We start from the raw sequence: 22,093 nt of genomic DNA on the forward strand, positions 1-22,093 counted from the left end.
AAAACATATTAGAAATAAATGCATAACATTCAGCGAGGTTTTAATGACAGTGCTGCTCCTCTGGGAGGTAGGAGCAGATACAGCATGTTTTCTTCCCCCTCCCAGTGGCATACAGTAGCTACTATTTGTTGTTTCCTCCCCTTACTGCGTCATGACACAGAATCCACATATATTTCCTTAAAAGGGAAGCCCAAGAGGAATGAGGACTTCCATTGCAAGAAAATCAATGCAGAACTGCACAGAAACACTGTGTCACACTGCAAGCAGATTCATAAAGAAGTTAAGGGAACTCTCCCTGAGAGAGAGGTCTAGTAATAAAATCAAGGATTTCAAAGTCTGAAACAAGAAGGACAAATATGAACAATGCTGTGTTCTATGGTAATCTGAGTCCTTCTGTAGTGCATGTTTCCTCATCCTGATATAATGAAATATCAAAATGCAAAGTAATTGGAAACATTCTCATCCATGTTAACTTTATTTTAATTTTCAGTCAGAACTAACAAGAACAAAACAAAAAAGCAGTTAACATCCTGTAAATGCTCATTCATTTATATACATATACAATTTTATAGTTAAGTTAATCTCTCAAAGCTCCTTCTGACATTAACCTTCATAAATATAAAAGCCTTAGATAAAAGTACATTCATTTATGCAGAAGGAATCACACACAAAAAAGCTGCCACTGGAATGAAAAAATTAACAGGCCAGTTATCTTCATCGTTGGTAGGACTCGAGCAATGTGACGTAGAGTGGGTGGAAGTGTGTTCATCAGGAAAGGAGGCTTTACTGCAGACTTCTCTTTTTTTTTCCCTCCACCTCCACAGGGAGGTCAGAGCTCATGGTTAGACGCTGTAAGAAGCAGCACCCATGGGTCAAATAGGGAGTCTGGCTCAAGGTCACTTTGCTCGCGGTCATGGGGACCGCCCTTCAACAAGACAGTGTTGCAGATAAAGTTGCAACAAATCTTTCATGTTCTGCGATTACTGCAGCACAAAGACCGACAAAACCATAAAGTATTCCCAAAATAGATTAATTTGACATTAAATAACAACCACCACAACAAAACAATAACAACTACTTCCACAGTAACCAGAACAAAATCAGAAACCAACCATCTCTACAGGATGTGCTGAATCAAAACTCAAGTACTGAAAATGACTGCAAGGCATTGGGGAACAAAAAGCAGTCAGAAAAAGTATAAATATTATATCTACTCCTTTGTACTTAAAGTGACAGACATACAGAAAAGACTTACAGACCACACCAGTGGTTTTGCATAATTTCGCCCATTTAAAAATTCACACATACTTAACCTCACTACTGCTGATTGTTTTCCAGAGCATGTTGCATTAATGCCTAATCGTAATGTCTTGTTTACCTTCCAGGCAACAACTAGTAAAACAAAAAATGTTTACTGGGATGTATGGAGAAAGTGTCAATTTTCATACTGTAGGAATGAAAGAAGAAAAAAAAACACAACAAAAAACATTTAAACATGACCTTTAAAATTGTTGAAAGAAATGTGTAGCAAACCAAATATTCAAAATTCCAGTATTGTGTTCTGTCCTACAAGCCCAATAGAAGTGAAAGACAAATCTTGGAAAGTAATCAAAGATCTGAAAATGTTATTCAAGTTATTTCATGCTATTAGTAATCCCCTTGATTAATTCCTCTTCTCACAATGTGTGCACATTATGTGCGTTATACAATGTTTTTTATCGTACTAATGATGCCTTATGAGCTCGACTTCAAGAAATGTCCAGTAAATGTTGTTATGGCACGTATCAAGAATAAGGATGACAAATGTATCGGCGTTAACTTGTATTGGTAAGAGATGAATGTAAGTATTGCACTGTAAATTCAAATCAATATTAATGTCAAGTGATTTGATTAAATCACTAACGTCGACTTCATCATTCTTTTTAGACTTATTCCCTGGTCCCTCCTATGGTGCGCCCCAAATGTATTAAATGCCCCAGTTAACCTCCAACTTTTGTCCCTATTTGAAATGTGCGGCATCACTGCTTAGTACGCGTTTTCACAGAAAATGGCTCAGTAACATCTTAGCACTGTGCTCCTATTGTTTTTGTTGGGTCGGTTGATCATCAAGTCTATCTGATCCCAGACCAGCTGTGAAGATAGGAGCTCCAGCCTGAACCCCGAGAACCGGGCCCCTCTTCCTCGCCTGCACAAAGAAGATCACAGAACACTTGATTAGAAATAACAGACATTATTAACAACATATATTCTGCAGCACTTCTATAACCTGGAGAGAGAGGTGTGTGTGTGTGTGTGTGTGTGTGTGTGTGTGTGTGTGTGTGTGTGTGTGTGTGTGTGTGTGTGTGTGTGTGTGTGTAAAATCATGATTAACAGACTATTTGTGTGCGGATTTACAAAAACCTGTTCCCTTCTTAGACTGTACCTTGTGCAATGACAGCCAGTTTGCTTTTCTCCTCTGGACTGAGCTGCAGCATCGTGTGGATGACGGGCAGAAGTGCCTGCCTCTCGCTGCCAGATTGCAGGAAGATGAACTGCAGCAGGACGTTCTTCAGATACTCCAGGTTGGCCACACTCTTCTCCCTCTCCTGGTTTCGTTCTAGACGACGCACTTCACTCTTCAGCAACTACAGAAGCAGGCAGAACACATCAGCAATGTTAATAATAAAAGTGTTGGCATAGTCCGTGCATGGAATATTAAAAGTGTTTCAAAATCTGCATACCAACCTACATACTAGATCTCCCACTAGTGTAAACAATATTAAATATTTGGCTCATAGATAACAGATTTCAGAAAAATTATAGGCCAATAATGACATTGGTTTGCGGTCACAACAACCGCAGTACGCTGACTAGAGAGCCAAACATGTCAATTGCAATTTGAAATGCAAGGTTTTTGATGTATGTTACTCAAAATAATAAATGAACATTTGAAGTGTTATATATGTATCGGCTCCATATTGTGCATCCATAGAAACAGTTCAAGGTCAAGGACATTTTTGTTTTGACGGTGAGATAGAAAAAGACAATGTTTTCTTAGAGTGATTTTTACTGCATAAAATAAAAAGTTTGACTTTTTATATTTTAAATAGTTTGTGTTGGTTTCCAAATCTCGATCATAACGCGAACATTACGCACACGCACGGCAATTAATTTTGGTCAGCGGTACTTCCCGTAACCGAACACCTTACGTCACACATAACAAGTATGGCGGCGCCCTCTGAGCTGCTGCTGTCTGTTGCGTTGGGAGAGAAGTGTTAAAACGCGATTTCTGAACATTTTAATATCTAGATTTTCTGGTCGAACAAGTGTTAAAGAATTAAAGCCATTTGTCCTGGATAAAGATGGGGTTACAGCGGTTGCTCCGCGGGGCACTGGAGTGTTACTGCAAACAGGTTCGACTCGTCAATATTCAGCAAAAAGTCAGAGTCTTTCAAAACGCGTCGATGTCCACCACGGTTAACCGGGTTCCGCGTGCAGCGGGTCACTGCGGCAGGATCTTCGTCCTTAAAAACCTCCGCGGTGTCGCTCACAGGCTGCCGGCTGTCCGCCTCTGCACCTCCGCCCAGCCCTCCAGAGACGTCATCCTGTTCGAGCACGACAGGACTCGCTTTTTCCGGCTCCTCGCGGTCTTCTGCGGCGGCCAGTTCCTCTTCTGGACATACCTGGGCCACTTCGCTTACACTGGGCTCAGAGACACAGGTAAAGGCAGAGCCAAGACGTCTGCCACCACCACCACCACCGGACTCGCAGGCATGTGGAGCTTTGAGATGAACCTGGGGTCAAACGCCTGGAGGTACGGCTTCACCCTGGGGTGCCTGACCATAGGAGCAGGGATGCTCGGGCTCGGGCTCCTGTTTTGCAGGCGCTCTGTCAGCCAGGTGGTTTTACATCAAGGCGGGAGGATGGTGACGGTCTCCACACAGTCACCTTTGGGACCAGCCCGAGGCTGGAGAGTAACAGTCCCGCTGTCCCAGGTAGCCTGTCATGCTCACAGGCACGAGTCCCCCTCATTCATCCCCCTCAGGGTCAAAGGACACAAGTTCTACTTCCTTCTGGACAAAGAGGGGACTGTGAACAACGCCAGGCTGTTTGATAACACTGTTGGAGCTTACAGACCACTTTAAGTGGTTGATCATTAAACATTCTGTCTCTTCAATTAAATAAAATCTATGAGATCAAATGTGGATTATTGTAGGGTTCATTTTGAGATGCATTTTAAAGTATTAGTAGCCTGTCCCCTTTTCCAGGTGTTTTTGTGTTGCTAAGGCTCCATCTATTTGGTGACATCGTACCGGATCCATCTTTTCTAATATGGTCACATAAGTTTAGTTTCATTCATATGTATTATGTACATGTTAATTGTATTATGTTTGTTATTCTGTACACGCATCTGGGAGAGGGACACCACCTCAGTTGCTCTTCCTGAAGTTTCTTCCATTCTTTTTTCCACCGTTAAAAGTTTTCCCTTGTTTGCTGCAAGGGTTCATAGACACAGGGTGCCGTATGCTGTACAGATTCTAAAGCCCCATGAGGCACATTTATGACTTGTGCTATTGGGTTATATAAATACAAATTACATGACTATTTCATATTCAAAATCAGTAATTAAAAATTGTGTCACTCTGCTGTGAAATCAAAATGAGTTTATCATATGTGTGCTTGTACGTACGGCAATCTGCTCCATGAGAACAGCATTGGTGGCCTCGGTTTCATGCAGGAGGCCGTTCATATGCTCCATGCTGCGCGTGGCTGTGCTCAGCTTCAGACTGAGCTCTTCTTTGGTCGGCGCCACCGTCCATACAAAAGGCTCTAGAGACCAAACCAAAGACGGATAGATAAATCAATAACAATCCCTCCAGTATATAAAAAGTGAAGTAGAATTCTGTACTTATTTACAATTTGGCATTCCTTAACCCATACAAAGATGGAGACAGGATGAGTGTTCAGCAATTTGAATATGCAACTTGTGAGACAAGTGAAGTTCTGTCCACGTTGCTTTTACAAACTGAATAACTGTTACAAGGTGCCGTTTCAAACGCACCTTGTTTGGGGTCCGGGGACATGAGAAGCTGCTCCAGAGAGGGCAGGGGCGAAAGAGCAGGCGACGGGCTCTCAGTCTCAGTGGTCTCCATTCCCTCGCCCTCCTCTCTGGCCATAGACTGGGGGTCGCTGAGGGCCATCATTCCCTGACTTGCCTGGTTCTGATCTGTGTTCCTACGATGGGGGTCTGACATCAGGGACTTACGGCCGGACTGGATCGCCACTGAACCTGAAAGTGTGTAACGGTGGCTCAAAGTTATTCATTGATTAGCAGGTGGATACAAGCGTATTAAAAAGCAGGGAAAACGTGGTAAAAACATACAAAATACATTATTATTATCTAAAAATATTCATAATGTGGTTACGGGTGGGTTGCACCATTTAGAACTGGATAAAATGACAGGTTATATTAAATTTAGGTTTCAACTATGCTGAACCCAATTCCCCATTGTTGTAGATTTATTGCAATATTTTCTTTTTTGCTGCTTGACATTTACTAGTGTGAACGGTGCAAAAGCTCAATAGATAAAGGCTAAAAATACACAAATAAATCTTTTTGGGATGTCTATTTTCAAAGAGCACCTCGGAACTGTGCTGAAACCTTATGATCGATGTCGAACCATACTAAACACAATCCCCACTTAATTTAACACCAAATTGTCAGTCAGTGTCCTACTTCATTGCGACATGAGGGGGCACCAGACACATTGGCGTTAACCAGACCATCAGTTGGCAGAAACAAGGACGACAAGTGTGAATAGAAAGGCGAGAGGGAAGGGTGAGGTGCTTTAGGGAGTTGGTGGACAAAAGAAAAGATTATGATTAATGGACCTGAAAGGGAACCAAAAGCCCAGACACTAAACCAATCCCCTCGCCTTCACACCTCCAGTCTGCTACTCTTACCTCCTCTCCACATGCAGCTGAGTAATAAGTGGAAGACACTGAAGTGCTACTTGTATACATCTTTTCGTTTGTGTAAATGCATTAGAGTTTGACCAGATTTTGTAATCTGTTTCGGGTTCAGAAAAACATCTTTAGCGTTTAATAATGATAATTCATTTCCAGCACCAAATACTGAGCACAGTCTCTGCAGAGCCACGACAACGACAAGGAGTAAATGGAACAAAATAATGAATATTGATACATTTTACTGTTTACGTTTCATTTAAAAAAAAAATATATATATATATATATTATGTATCTCATAGCTCAGTAATATCCCTCATAGCCAGTAAAAATGGTCCAGGGGCCAGCAGTTTAATGGCCCACCTGCCCAATAAACACACTGGTGTTGAACCCTTTCTGCATTTTAACTGCCATTAAATCCAAATACAGTGGTTAAAAGGCTCAAACATGACTTTCAGTAAAGTTGAACCTTGTATATCGGGCTAATCTTGGCGTGCATGTGCGAGTCGCTAATGATGAGTCTCTCCAGATGCCACAGTGTGCTGTTTGCCATACTGAGAGGCGGGAAGAGAGCTGAGGAGGTCCACCAACACCTGGCAATGCTGGAGTGACAGAGAACACACACGCACACACACCCTTTCCTAGTCAATACTATGTGTGTATTTGCTGTTTGACTGCAGAGGGCAGCTGTGTGGGAGGTGATGAATGAGCTTCAAATGCTGCTCCACTGATAAACACACCAACATGTCCTTTCCTCTGCTCTCTCTCCCATCATTCCTCTTCAAGAAAAGCACAGCAAACAAGACAGAAACTTGAGTGCTCTTAACACCTGCAGGTGCTTTGATGGATCTCTTCATATGATACTGTTCATGCACCCGTTGAGCTTAATGCAGTCTGTTTGAGCAGCATTCACTTATTGGATCATAATATAATCGGTACATTTGTTACCTCACCCGTTTCCGTTGCTACTTCATGTACAGAATCAGGTCATTATTGCTTGAGGAAATTAAATGGAGCATGTTTTTTTAAAGCTTACTGTTCTGGCTCTGCAGGTGCTCCTCAACGCGGGTCAGCTGGCCCTGCAGGGTCTCCACAGTGGTCCGGTGGTCATCCTGCAGCTTCCTCAGCTGCTCCCTGTAGGTGTGGCGCTGGGCATCGACCTGGGAACACAGGTCCGCCTGAGCCTGGGACACATCCAACCTCAGGGCCACGTTCTCCGACTGCACTGACAGCAGCCTGGGGGTGGACACAGAGTGAGAGGAAATGAAAAGAAGAATTTAAAGACTGCCGATTTAGTAGAGAATCAGTAGAAATGCCATTTGAAATAAATGTTAGGAGGCATATCAACTATACTATATCAACTTGGTAGTAGTGTAAACGAGGGACAAGTCGGCTCACCTCTCACGGAGCTCGGCCTCCTTGCTGATGGTTTCCTGGAGGATCTTGTTGTGTCTCTCCAGCAGACTGTCGTATTCATTCTGGAGCTGCTGCACTTCTGCTGTGCTGCTCTGGAGGCTCTGCTGGCTCTCTGCCAGCCTGGACCTCAGCTGCTGTACCTGCGAGGACAACTGCTCCCTGCCAGACACACCACACATTCATTATACTCACATCACTCCTACAGTGTTGACTGACACATAGTAAATATGATCCATTGAGTAGCTGCCATCGTACCTGCAATTTAATTACAATAACATCTAAATTCCCTGCCATGTGATATGTCCTAACTGAGCCGTGTAATCAGACCTGATCCCAGCATTGATTTTGCAAATGGCTTTTGCTTGTGTTACACAAAATGTAATAGTTAAAGAGTAATTTTTTTTGTTTGTTTTGGTTCGAAAACATCTAGATGTGTTGGGTATAGTTTTCAAATATTTATGATCACGTAGATATTATGTCAACCTACATTTAGGTCATTTTTCCTGTGTGTGTATCATATCTGCTTGTTTGATACTTTTTCAGTGACAGGACGGACTTCACCATAGCCGTGTCTGGTTGCAACCCTGCATCTTTATTTGTCATGCTTAATCGTGATACAGATGTCATCCTTACCTCTCTACTTTTCCAGTCTCCCCTTCACTCTGGGCAGTGGTTTTACTCTTCTGCTGTTTGAGTACGTTGTGGACTCGCACCTTATAACCGTCAAACTCGCCAGCTGTTGCCATGAGTTCAGTCTGGAATCAGTACATAGATTAAGCAGAGATCGACAGTAAATAACACATCACACATTTACTGGAGATTCTATGAACACTTTTGCTCACTTCACTTGCTCAATTCAATTAGACATGTTTTTCAACCCCATTCTGTACAGCCAAAAGATTGCAGTCACAGTTCAGTGGTGCTAAAACAAGAAGCTAATTAATCGATTTGTCATTTGACCGAAAATCAATTCACAAAAAACACATTTTGTTGCAAATTTCAGCTTCTCAGAGAGGAGATGTTTTTTAAACTGTTGGTCAAAGCAAACAAGCACATTACAAGTTATCATCTTTGGCACTTGGAACTTGAGACAGGCGTTTTTTGACATTTCTTTTGTCATTCTCAAGATTCAATTATTAATCAAAAACAGTCCAGTTCCAGAAGATGCAGCATATGCATCGCCGCTCTCTCTTAGTACTGAGCATGAGCTGGTGCAACATTCAATTGAATTAATCCAAGTTGGAAGTGTCTCCCACAGTGGCAGCATCTCAAACACTAATACTGAGGTTCTCTTGAGTGTGCGTTTGTGAGTGTGCGCGTGTGTGTGCGTGTGTGTGTGTGTGTGTGTACCTTAGCAATATCCCTCTCTTGCTGCAGACTGTTGATGCGTTGCTGCAAGGAGCTGTTGGTTCTCTGTTGCTGTTCCAACGCAGACCTCAGCTGCTCCTGCAGACGGTGCCGCTCGCCTGTGAGCTCGCACACCTCGATCTCAACGCACAAACACACACAGACATTAATGTTTGACTTGTGCGGGACTGAAATGTGATGTATAAAACTATTGTATCAAAAGGGATAGCTGAGAGACGTTTTTATAGGAATGCCGGCTGTGTTACCTTGGACCTTTCTAGCTGCTGTTGATTAGCCTCCAGTTCTCCTTTCAGAGAGGCCTGCAGCACCATGAGGGAGCTTTCCTGCATGTACGCAAGCATGCACACAAACACAAATTGAAATGCATACACCCATACACAAAATACGGCAGCACACACAAATGATTAACTATTCCCAACATCTTCAAGGCCTCCCCAACAATCATGCCCACACATGGTTGCATAACACTATTTACATCCATCAGGCAGCAATGTTACACACAGTAACAACAAATCCTGTGGGACACACACACACACACACACAGACAGAGAGAGAGAGACAGAGAGAGAGAGACAGAGAGAGAGAGAGAGAGAGAGAAAAACAGACCTGCATCTTGGCATCAGCCAAGTCCTTCTTGGTCTTCACCAGCAGCTGTTTCGTCTTGGAGGTTTTCTCCTCCCCCTGGTCCAGCTGGGACTTCAAAGCCTCTGGAGACACAAACACACATGCACACAGGCACACAAACAGAATAACATTTTTGGTGAAATACATCGTGTCCTGAGGTTTTTATTTTCCTTTATTACACAGTTTGACGGTGCAGAGCAACAGGAAACATGAAGAGAGGCAGAGAAGGACACACAACAGAGCCCTGCAGTTACATGTAGACAGAAAATCATTACAGCTCTGCCGGAATACTAAATGTTTACCATCAGCGAACGCGGACTGGAGTTCCTAAAACTGTGCACTAACATTAGACCTGCAGTATTTATTACTTTGTCGATATAACAAGGAGTACAATGTACATTCTTTTGTTAGAAATTCTATTTGGGATGGTGAGTGTCAGGCATCTCTGATATGATGGCTATCATGCAATTTAAAAATAATTATACATCCATCCTTTACTTAGGCCTCGCTTATCTTGGAGCCAATCCCAGCTTCCAGTTGTAGAAGCATTAATCTATGCATGAAATAGCGAGCGTTAATGTAAACGACTCATACACACCGATTTCCTGTTTGAGTGAGTCCTCCTTCTGGGTCAGCGTGTTTATTTGGGCCTTTAAGTCCTCAGCACACTCATCTCTAGCTAAGAGTTTGGCATTGAGTTCTTTCACCAGGCGTTCGTAGTCGGCCATCTCCATGTCCAGCAGAGAGTTCTGCTGCGCCCCCTAGAGGCAGAGCCAAATATAGTGCATCATTACGGGGAACAAAGCTAAAACCTGATCTCTCTTCAGTCAGGTCATTAACTCAAACCTTTAGGGGATACAAACGTATTCAACAGCTGACTTTATCTTTATCCATCATTTTATTGACCATTTAACACTTAAATAATTTACAAAGCCAAATCCAGATTATAATTAGCAGTTGTCCTACTTACAGATAGTCTTAAAAAGACATGGATATGACAATAAAATAGTGAAGTCTTTCAAGAGATTTCATTATCTGTGATTGTGTGTGTGACTTTTAAGAACCTTAACCTTCATGGGATGTTTTCCAAAACAATAGACAGCGCCCAGTTTATCATTGTTTTTGGACTATCGATATCAATCTAAAAAATACTGTGTTTGTTGGGTTGCACTAACAATGTGGACACAGACCTCCTCGCAGCCTCCAGGTATACTGCTTTACTTTGTTGCTTTCCACTAATGGAAAAACAAACAGCAGCTTCTGTGCTGTGGGCTAGAATTGCTCTCTTTCTCTCTGAGAGGTGCTGCTGTAGCTGCAGGCCGGCCATCACCAGTCCAGTCGCTTGACTGGACTGGCCCTCAGAGACACTAGTGTCCGAAAAAGTGTGTGCGTGTGTGTTAGTTTGTGTACCTTGCGTAGCTGCTCCAGCTCCTGGGCAGTCTGCTGAGACTGTTGCTGCTGCTTGCGGAGCTGGGCTGTCAGCTCGTCTACCTCTTTCGTTGCAGATGACAAGTCCTGGAAAAGCAAGCAAACACACATGCATACACACATAAAAAGGGGTTTTCAGTATGTATGTACCAGGATTTTATATAATTATGTCAATCTTTATGTAATTTTTTATTAGTCAGTATTTGTAACCATGTGGCTCTATTGTAAGATCAGCCAAATTACAAAATTGTGAGCAGAGGCTGGAATGTCCTTCAATAAGCACATAACATTAACAGAGTATCCATCTCATTTCTACCTTGATCTTCTGTTCTTTCATTGATCTCTCTGTCAGCAGGTCTCTGTCCAGACTGGTTGACTGTCTTTGAAGCTCCTGGTTTTGAGCTTCCAGCTGCCTCACTGTGCTCCTTGCGGTCTCCATACAGGCCAGCAAGTTCTCCTTCTCACTGCTAAGTGTCTCTGTCTGTAAAAGCACAAACAGTTCATGTTATTTATACTTTCAGGTGATGCACTTACATCTTCAAAATGGCAACTGGAAAATTGAAGAAAATAGAGAAAAAGTGATTTGATGAAACGAGGGGGGGGTCACAGTTTTGACTCTGATGTTTAGAATATTCTATAATCCTATGAAATCTCACTAAAGAGAGAGCATGTTGTTCCAGATTCAGGCTTTTGCCTTTAAATACACATGTGGGCAAATGCATCACATCTGCATGAACACACGTGATGCATTCTAAAGTCATTCATGCAAATCTGACAGTGCCAGGCTCTGAGGGATTTCTCTGCAAGGAACACTGAACCAGCAGCAGCTACCTCCCCTCATCTGTCAGCCAAACACTGAAACTATAATTGGTAAACAGAGATGTCCAGACGCACTCTTAGATCCCTGACTAGCTTCCAGTCTGCCTGCCCCCCCGCCCCCTGAGACCCGCGAGTATAAACAAGTATAAACCTGTGTCTCAGAAAACTGTGTTGCACTAGCACAGAGCAGATGGAAGCTATAGTCCGCTCCATTTACCTGCCTGTTGTGCTCTCATTGGAAAGCGACAGTTATGAGCTTGGGGAGAGGAGTATATATATGAACAAAATTCCTCCCTAGCTCACCCAGTCACATCTGATGGGCTATTTGTGGATGCCGGTCTGTCGAGCAGAGCTGGGGAAAGTGTCGCTGGCTAAAACGACTCACTGTAAATCAGATGGAAACTGAGTTATGCGAGAAGTATTGGGGAGATCTATGGCTGGACAAAGTGGCACTTCTTAGATTTACTGGAGGGTGAGAGCGGTTTGTGTATTTGTTAGTAGTAATGTCTGGCTGTGTGTGTGATTGAGTGTGTGTTTGTGCTACCTGTGTGACAGCACTGCCGAGTCGTTTGGTCAGCTCAGCAATCTGTCTCTCTGCCTCCTCCACCTTCTCCCTCTCTTTATCCAGTTGCTCTGTCTGCCCGTCGTAATCTATCTGCAGATTCTACACAAACAAACTCATTCATTACTGAACAGCTCAGTGAAGGTAAACACTGCATCCCAGATACCAGCCGCATTTACATTGGAGTATAGGGCGAAACTCTCATTAGAGACAGCCGACTGGTTTCCTCTCTAATGGAGACACAGTCGTAAAGCACAGTGCCGTCTGGGGGCTTCTTACAGAGATCTCTGGGAGCGATATCAGGCAAAAATGTCATTTTCACAGCTTGCATGCTTCCACTTGCCAATTAGCATATATTAGGAACGCATGCAATTAATCAAATGTTTAACGATCATGACAGACAGTTTAATTTGGGGTCAGTTCATGTTGGACTTCTATAAAGAAAACAATCATTTAAATAGTCCATTAGATGGAGAGACTTCTGGACACCAAAAGCTCTGCCATTTTCAATCAGTCATGGAGGCAGAAAAGAACACGGCTCAGTGTAAATATTGCTGTGTGTTGTCAATACCCTTACATAAAAAACGCTAAGAATATTGGCTACATTACATATTTACCCATGCTCTATTTTGGAATTTAGTGGAAAGATTATTAATTTGTTTTAAAGTTCATAATTTTGTACATCAATTGAAATAATGACGGCCTTTTAGCTTTTTAGCTCCATTTTTGGTTAGCCGATACCCCTCACTACGCAGTGTTTGGCATAAACGTTCCGAACATCTATTTACAATCACAAGTCCGTCAATATTGAGCTGTCAATCCATGAGTCTGAAATAAGGCTGTTTTCCACGATGACTGACTAGTTCCCCTTTTGCAGGTCTGCTGTCTTAAGCAGCAGCAGCTATTGTCATCAATGTCTTTGTGGGAGTAACCTTTAGTGTCAGATACAATTACAGAATATAAGCAGGATATTCTGGTAGTTCTTCTGTCCCACTTAGTCACTTACCTTGTAGCCTTCAGCACCATGGATGATATCTTTCATAGAGCTGCTCACTTTCTCCCTCTCGGCTTTCAGCGATTCTACTCCCTCCTTCAGTGATGCAACCTGGAAGAAGAATCAAATAAATCCTGGATTCAACCATGTAAGGACAGAGGGGATAAAGTATAATCTGCAGAAAATATGCCATGTTCATGTTGTTAAATATAGAATAGCAACATTTACAGTTCAGAAACGCCACGCTTCACTCTACCTCTTTCTTACTGGTTTCCAGCTCCTTCTTTGCTTTGATGGCAACTGCCTTGATTTTGATAATCTTCGCATCTTTTTCTTTGTGTTCCTTCTCCAGGAGAGCTGAGAGAAGCAGGAGTCACAAGGTCTGAGCAACATTCAGAATTTATGATCTATAATTTATGCAAACTAAATTGTTTTTGAAAGACCATACAGTATATTTAGTTAAATAACAACAAGTGTCACCTATTTTCTTTGTGATCTCACTGACTGCATTTTCCTCAGAGGAAGCAGATTGAGCGGCAGACTCCTGAGAGAGAAAACATCAGAAGAAAAAACACTCCAATTACACATCCTTATTTATTGTTTTTAAAGGATGTATTGTTTTGAAGCTGCCGACGTTGAATTTTGCTATTATTCAAACATTATCATCATTTCCATGAGAAGAATGTTCCCCAAAAATTGGCATGAATTGTTTTTGGATTTCAGGTAGAGTGGATAAGCTCAACCCTCCAAGTGACTGCAATATATTTCTAGAGCTAAAAAAAACATTGCATTTATCTATTATTTATAAACCACAGATTATTTTTTTTCAATACATTCAGACAGCCTAAATCGACTGTGAAGCGGTCCCCTGCTAAATATTTTCCGATATAACTTTAAGTCGCCATGTTTAAGTTGGGAAGAATTTCAGATTTTGGCAATTTCCAATGGTGCTACCAGAAAAGACACCTTTACAGACAGTAGTAATCTGATCCGTTAATGTGGCTTCTTGGTCAGGTCTGATGAGGCAGTTAAAGCAAAAAATGCTTACTCACAAGTAATTATTTAAAATATTTATAATCAGTCAAATTCCCATTTCTTGTGGACTAAGAAGTGTTGATAACTCTTCTCAGTTGAACCTGACACAACAGGAGCTCCCTCACCTGGAGAGCAGCAACTTCGCTCCTCAACTGAGACACGAGTGACTCCTTCTCTGTCAGCTGGTCTTGGAGCTCTCTTCTCTCTTTCTCCATCCCTTCCTCCTTTTCTTCCTTCTCTTCAGTCATCTCAGAAATGTGAGCCTGCAGTCTCTGGTTCTCCTCATTGCACTTCTCATTGACTGACTTCATATCCTCCAGGTCTTTCTGCAGCGCTTCGGTATCCTTCACCACCTCCTCCAGGTTGTTCCTCAACATGCTCCTCTCCTGTTCCAGGTCTGCGATACGAGCCTGGAGCTCCTTCACCATCTCTTCTAATCCCATTACCCCTTGCGCCTCCTCAAGACGACTCCTCAACAGCCCCCCTTCTTTTTCCAGCTCATCCACGCGGGCTCGGAGCTCCTCAACTTCCTCTGTGGAGTTTTTGTGCACTTCAGAATAATTTGCCCCCAGGGCTGTGATGGTGGGACGGGCCTGATCTGCCTCCTCTGCCAGTGAACTCAACTTTGCCTCTAGGTGATTCTTTTCAGATGTCTCTTGCTCGAGCTGAGCTTCCAGGGCTGCAGGTTTGGAGCCCAAAAGCTCCCTTGTTTCCCAAGCTTTGGAAAGCCCAGAAGATGCCTCTTCCACTTCTCGTTGGAGGTCAGCCTTCTCTGTGGAGAGGTCTTTGATAGTCAGCTCTAAAGCAGAAACTGTCTCCTGTCGTCTTTCCACCTCCTCTTTCAGGCTCTCCTCCATCTTTTCCCTCTCCTCTTTCAGGTGTCGCACTTCATCCTCCCTCTCTTTTGTCAGGCTTTTTAAATCCTTCTCATTCTCCTCTCTACGCAAAAGTGCCTCTTTCTCTTTCTCCTGAATCATCATCTCCATTTCGTTTGTTCTATCGTTGTTCAGCTTTTGCATTTCCTCTTCTCTGTGCTGAAGCTGGGACTGTATTTCGTCTCGCTCTGCAGTCAGCGTGTTGACCCTCTCTTTCAGTTCTTGAGTCATGTTTTCCTTCACTTGCAGTTGGGAGAGGATCTCCACGTTCTGCCTGGTCAGTTCCTCCACAGATTGCTTCAGCTCACAGGCTAAACTTGTTTGTTCCTCTACAGACGACTGGAGTTTCTGGTCCTCACCGGCGAAACCTTCAAGCTCAAGCCTCAGGTCTTGTAGGTTCTTCATCAGAGTGTTTTTCTCCTCTGTACTCGTTCTCACACTCACCAACAGCTCATCCCTCTCCTGGCTAAGTTGTTCCACCTTGTCTTGGAGTCCCCGTAAAGTATTTGCCCCTTGCTCCTTCATGGCGTTGTACTGATTGACAAAACGCGTCGTCTTCTCACCCAGTTCTGTCTGCACACCTTGCAGTATATCTCTCATGTCTTGACACTCGTTCACAGCAGAGTCTCTTTCTCTGGTCAAGGCCTCACACTGGGCGCTCAGCACCTCTGGATTCAAAGGGTTTGGGTCTACAGGACTGATTGCTGATTCATTTCCATCTTTGTGTGCTTCACTCTGCTGCTGAAAGTCTCCAGGGACTTCCTGTTGGTCAGGGTCCCGGGTTACGGCTGGGTCACTTGGAGCAAGTTCCCGGTTCATCTGCAATTCATTGATCTTGAACTCCAGCTCTTCTTTCTCCATCTGAAACTCCTCCTTGACCCTCTCCAGCTCTGCTTCGAGCTCAGTCTTCACATTAGTGAGCAGGGTGAGCTCGTCCTGGAACATGGTGCTCTGGGCTTGAAGTTCTTCCAAGGCTGCTCTGAGTCTTCCAGTATCTGTCTCGTCCCCATCACCATGGCTGGAGTCACCCTGACTGCAGGTAGACAGCTCCAGCATTTTGGCGATCCCTGAACCACGGGTCTGGTCCTCGTCTTCCTCCTGCACATCCTGCAGGTAGCTGTCTGGAAAAATAAGGGTAACGTTAGCTGAAAAAGTATTTCCTAATCTAATTAATGATGTGAACACATGCACACACATAGATAATATAAACACAATTATAATTTTGATGTTCACAAATGTATTTATTCATGCCATAGCCTTGAGCAGAATCCTTTTTTTAATAACGCGACTTCAGTAAAATGTTGTGACAGCCTGCAGTGAGTCATGTGACCTCTAGGGGCTCAGGTGGCTTCAAGTTGACTGTAAATATAGAAACATTTTACAGATTTGACAATTCATTAAAACAATATTTAATTGATCAACCTATTATAAAATAACTGTTATCTTCAGCCCAAATTCTGCTTGTACCACAAAAAGGCTCTCTGCTGTTATACCCTCATGTTCAAAAGAGAAACGAAGGTTATGCACACACTGTATTGTTTCCTCAATATGCAACATCCACTCAAGAAAACAGTGCTTAGCCTTCACTATGACAGATTGAGCTTCTGTTCCGGCCTCTTTGTTTAAATTAAGTGCTGCCGTACCTTTGAGAGCGAGCTGCTCGGTCAGCTCCTCGTGGAGCAGCAGGAGACGCTCCCTCTCGATTTCACAGTCCTCCTCCAGAGCCCTCATCTCGTCTTCGTGCTGCAGACTCTTCTGAGCCAGCTCCTCCTTCAGGTTCTCCACCTCCTGCTGGGTCTCCGTCAACTCCCTTTGGTGGCTCTCCTGCAGCTCCCCGATCTCCTGGGATTTTAGCTCTTGGGTCGCTTCTAGTTCTGCTCGGAGAGTTTTCAGCTGAGCTTCTAAGCAAAGGCGGACCTCTTCGGCGCTCTCTTTTCCCCTCTCTCTTTCTCTTTCACTCTCCCTGTCACTTTCTTCTCGCTCTTTCAGTAAGTTCTGGAAACAAGCCACTTCTTCATGGTGTTTGTTGTTGGATTCCTCGATTCTGCTCTCTAGGCTCTTGATCTCTCTTTGGTGATCTTCTATTACACGGTCAAGCTCTTCTTGCAGCACCAACAGATCAGCCTGCGCAAAATAACAGTTATGTAGGTGTATTATAAGCGGCATGCATCAATAAATGGATTTAACAATTTACAGAACTAATCTCAGAGGTCACCGAGTGTTCAGAGAAACCCTGTAGAATACAGTAAAACTGGAAAATTAGTCATTGTGACACATTTAGTATTTCTGTTGTATTTCACCTTGGCTTGCTGGCTAGCCTTCTCTAGATCTTTACGAGATAGAGAGAGACTTTGCTGAGTTTCTGCCTTCTCCAGTAGTAAGGAATCCATCCTCTCAGTCAGCTCCTATTAAACACACACCCACATGATTCGCACGACGCGGCATGAAAATAAAGCACAACTACATGTAGGAATATTTAGAGCAGACACGTGATTAATTCCGGCCTCCAAACAAACCTGTATCAGAGTGGAGTCATCTGAACTATTGTTATTGTTTTTAGATTGCTCTTTGAGGGATCCAACTTCTTTTTCCAAATCTGAAAAAGGAAATAATGTCACATACTTAAATACATATACTATTTGTCCACAGAGCCAAAAAAGCCTTTACATCATTTAGAGTCAAGCTACCTGCACATCTGCCCTTCATCTTTTGCATGGCAGCCATCTGCTTCTTTGCAAACTTGATAAGGTCATCTTTGGACAGTGTGTCCAGCTGAGAATACAATATAAGAAAAGAAAAGAGAGAAGCATCTTTACCAGAGTGCATATCTAACAATTAACCATGTGCATACACATCTGCACAATATTCTGTGTTTGTATATGTGCAGTACCTTTGACTTGGCTGCACCTGCTGGTGATGGAGACATAGCCTCTGCTCCAGTTCCACCAGGGTCCTGTTGCGGTGAATTGAAAAACAAGAAATAAAAACCCCCACTAGATGCAGATAGCGACAAAGAAATGTACAAGCTCTGCGGTTATGCCGCAAAGTTATTCTTGTTTTGACAAATTGACTAATAAAGAAAACACAGCCAGCGCGGTGTCTCCTTAGAAAAATCCTAACTTCAATGTTGCCCTGCTTGTCGGCAAAAGCATATTGTTGATAAAAGCATGTTTGAAAAGCTTGTATGTTTTATTGGGAGTGGGTTTTCAATTCTGCATATATTTAAACAAGCATAAAACACTTTGGTTCGTCTTCCCCCGTGTCAACATTTACACAAATACACTTGCTGGCGGAGGTGAACGGAGTCACTGATTCGGTGACGCCGCCACACGGTTCAGTGAAATGGTTAATATAAGCCGATTGTACCAGAGTAATGGTGTCGATGCTTCAGAGTAATATCATGTTCTACAAAGTAATGGACTCATCGATATTCAGTGTATTTACCTTGAATAGCAAGGTTTTGAATACAGTTCGCGGAGTAAACGCTGGATATAAGGGACAACCTAACCTGCTAATTGGTGTTTACAGCCCTGTTTCAAAGTCGCAAGCGACACTAATACAAACGGCAGAGCATTAGTTATATTATGAGCTAAATAAAGATACTATACGTGTATTACTAAATAGAGCCAGACTAGCTAAAGCTAACTCCTCGACACTGAACGTTTACCTCCATCTTAGTCGAAGTTCAGTTCCTCCTCAGTCGTCTGGCAGCCGCAGAGTTTGCCAGTGAGTCTACTGGACAGAGTAAAAGCGATATCTGAAATATTGTTCGATTTCTTGGAGATTTAATACGAAAACATCCCCCCTGTTTTGGTTGTGAACAGGCTAAAGCAACGACTTACTTCCGCAAACGTCACGCGCGTGACGTCGCACAGGTACACGTCACACATTAAACAGGATCTTTAACACGGCTGATCTAAGATCAACATCCATGTTTTTGTTCCGTTTTTTTTTACAGTCTTTTGCAGATTGTACCCTTATGAATTATTCAAAGACAATCTGAATTAATGTAGTCGACGGTATTCTCCTGTCAGATACAAATACATATTTTGTATTTATTTATTATGAGGAAATGAAAAATATAGGCTGATAAAGTTTAACTGACACCCTTTGTACACCTTGTGGTTCCCAGGAACCAACAAACACATATTGCATTGCATATCAGCCCGCCTACAGTGTTACCTGGAGGTACAAATATCATTAACCACGCATCTGGGCCTCCAGCATGTAGTGAAAAGGTCAAATTAAGACCTTTAACCTGTTTTGACAGAGATGGTTTGAGGGCCATTATGCCTTGGATGCCTAAGATTACAATATAGAAGAGTGAGAGATGAAAAAAAAAAACTGCTGTGACATTTGAAACCATTTATGAAAGTAAGCTACATTACATGTGTGACTTAAACTGGGTGTATTACAGCACAGGCAGCAAAGGTACCACTACACGGGTTGTTAAATATAATAATATCTTAAACATATCCCAATAGTTGTTGTAGTCAGCCACCAATGAACATGTTGTAAAGTACACATTGTTTTAATGCCCTTAACGTTTTTTAAATATGTTTTACCACAAAATGAATTAAAAAAGAATATATATAGTATATGAACGAACCTCACAATTCACACTTTCCTTATGTGTTTTGAATTTGATCCATCCTAAGTTATCAGTTGTTCTTGGTTAAGAACAACTGAGTGTCTAGACATGTGGATGGCATGTTCACAACCTTTGTGTATGACCTAATAAAATATAAGTAATGTAAGATATTGGATTTTCTTTATTTTAACTTAATTACAATAAACACAATTGCTATTGTTTTAGTGATATAGAAAGTAGAGATAAAACTAAAAAATATCATCTCTTTCGCATTAACACATGCATTGGAGTTGTCAGAACAAGCTACGGACTCATAGACATCAATCAGATGCCTTAATGACAGAAATTAACAGAACACAGACACCTTGAGACAGCACACATTTTGACATGGTGGCTGCAGACAGTACATACTGAGTATGTATGAGAACCTAAGGCTACTCCGATTGTTTTTGTTTTTTTACTGCGTATGCAAGGCCATATGGGGCATACAATCATCCCAAAGCTGTCTGATACTACCACAATGTTGTTTTTAGAGACTGCTATAGAAGGGGGGTATCTGCCCTCATGCTGACATCAGGCCTGTCACAAAGTCAGTGGATTGCCTCGCTGTGCTTCTGTATTCCCATCACGTGAGGTCCGGCTTTATCTATTGAATATGGAGAGCATCTGTTTTGACACAAGTGATAGAAGCACTGACAGAGGCCGCTTAGCGAGATGCCGCTCATCCTGACAAGGCTTGGGTGCCCTGGGCAGAGGGGCAGGGGCTCTGCCGTCTCCCTGTCTCATCTGGAAGAAACCCATTTCTGCCTTCCACTCCGCCTGGGTCAAACACACCCATCCATCACAGCCCGTCCCTTGTTTTCTCCCAGGGCATCGAGCAGTATTTTGCAGCCATTTTTCTCCCCCCACTCGTGGCCGTCAGTCAGGAACGGCTTTGCAGTAATATAACTGACACTGGCTGGCGTTTAGGGAGTAATGAATAGCCTAGCTGGGTCTATCAGGACACTCTTTCATGCTCCCCTCCCTCGGTCTATATGTCTCTCTCTCTCTCTCTCTCTCTCTTTCTCTCTCTCTATCTATCTCTCTCTCTCTTGCCTTCTCCTGCTAGTTTTGTCTAAACATAACCGGTACATTGTCCTCTTCACTGCCTGTCCCTCCTCTTCTTTTATAAGGGCTCCTTATAGTAATATTAATGCAGACGTGTTTTGTATATTTGACTGTGCAACAGTTTTGCAAAAATGTTGGAAAATGAGTCGGTAAATGTCGGTAATCATAATAAACTAAATGTAAAATAAAGCTATTCGTTGTTTAAGAGAACTTTGAAAGAATATATTTTCACAAAAATGCCAACTGACAGGGTTGCACAACCAAATATGCATAACCTGGGTCTACGCAGAGTCAACCTCTGCTTCAAAGCTGAGTTATATTATAAATATATTTGTTTTATATTTGTTTTGCGAACTGATTTGAAAGTGATATCTAAAGCTGTTGATCTAGGTACAAAAACTGTTTGTGTTACGTTCACTAACCTTTCCTGTGAATAAATAGTCCTGTACGACTGGTGACAGAAGCTGAATGTTTTTATATTGTCTTTATGAGTTAAAATGGTATACAGAACGTAAAAAACACCTATTAAGTTAAGAGCGCAAAGGAAGTTCATGCTAGACGTGCTAAACCTTTGTGTTGGCCGGCTAAAAAAGCTTCCTTTTAACCATTAGACGCTAGCCATTTCTTGTCTTTGTGCTAAGCTAAGCAGCACTGGCTGCTAGCTTGAGCTTCATATTTAGCATACGGACATATGAGTGGTGTTGATCTTCCTATTCCTAAATCTTCGCAAAACAAAAAGCAGAAGTATTGCTTAAAAAGCTTGTCGGTCTCAGCCATCACTTGAGATAAATCACTGTAGTTGTAGAAAGACTGAAGTGGGGGTAAAGTAGTCTTCCTCTTCACATTTCATTCTCCCTTCCTCCTCCATTCACTCCTCCAGTCCACTGCACTCTCCCAGCCAATCAGTGAAAGGTGACTTTGAGGGTAGCGGGTGGAGCGGTGATGTCACTGACCCCTACGGCGTGATTGAAGCCTCTCAGTGGGGCCTCTTCAGAGATCTAGAAAGATGGACACGTAGATTACGCCTTCATCCAAACATTTACATTTGTTTGCATGAATCTTTCAGATAAGATTGTTACATTTACTCAGCATTTACACTGGCCCACCTCTTTTTTTGTTCATAGCACACTGCATTTGTTTTCTCCCTGACATTTTACCTCCGCATACTGGCAGTCCCATTAATAGGGTTGACATTTTAACATATAGCTTTGACATTTTAATGTATTAATGAGGGAACTGAACCTCTCAGATTGTTCTTTTCACTACAGAGCCTGAGAGAGCGGGGTCAATACACAAAGATTACACTCCTGAAAGATGACAGAATATTG

The 22,093-nt window shown here is 42.6% G+C and overlaps 2 protein-coding genes across 2 annotated transcripts; one reads left to right on the forward strand and one right to left on the reverse strand.

Moving 5' to 3' along the window:
• Window positions 1-479: 479 nt before the first annotated feature.
• On the reverse strand, window positions 480-18,740 carry gcc2 (GRIP and coiled-coil domain containing 2; the record flags this gene model as incomplete). The annotated part of the gene is made up of 24 exons (XM_079230578.1): window positions 480-2,185; window positions 2,423-2,624; window positions 4,670-4,809; window positions 5,042-5,269; window positions 6,983-7,182; window positions 7,345-7,521; window positions 7,996-8,117; window positions 8,713-8,850; window positions 8,976-9,053; window positions 9,337-9,437; window positions 9,953-10,115; window positions 10,765-10,869; window positions 11,099-11,263; window positions 12,146-12,265; window positions 13,170-13,268; window positions 13,414-13,514; window positions 13,638-13,701; window positions 14,318-16,188; window positions 16,711-17,191; window positions 17,368-17,472; window positions 17,584-17,663; window positions 17,755-17,839; window positions 17,958-18,020; window positions 18,735-18,740. The coding sequence occupies 24 exons, from the start codon at window positions 18,738-18,740 to the stop codon at window positions 2,112-2,114; spliced, it is 4,968 nt and encodes a 1,655-aa protein (XP_079086704.1). The 3' UTR covers window positions 480-2,111.
• tmem223 (transmembrane protein 223) lies at window positions 3,444-4,162 on the forward strand (the record flags this gene model as incomplete). Its single annotated transcript, XM_079230422.1, has 1 exon — window positions 3,444-4,162. One exon carries the CDS (start codon window positions 3,444-3,446, stop codon window positions 4,122-4,124), a length of 681 nt encoding a protein of 226 aa, XP_079086548.1. The 3' UTR covers window positions 4,125-4,162.
• Window positions 18,741-22,093: the final 3,353 nt, after the last annotated feature.

The sequence above is a fragment of the Taurulus bubalis genome (assembly GCF_910589615.1).
Source record: "Taurulus bubalis genome assembly, chromosome: 15".
Lineage (NCBI taxonomy): Eukaryota > Metazoa > Chordata > Actinopteri > Perciformes > Cottidae > Taurulus > Taurulus bubalis.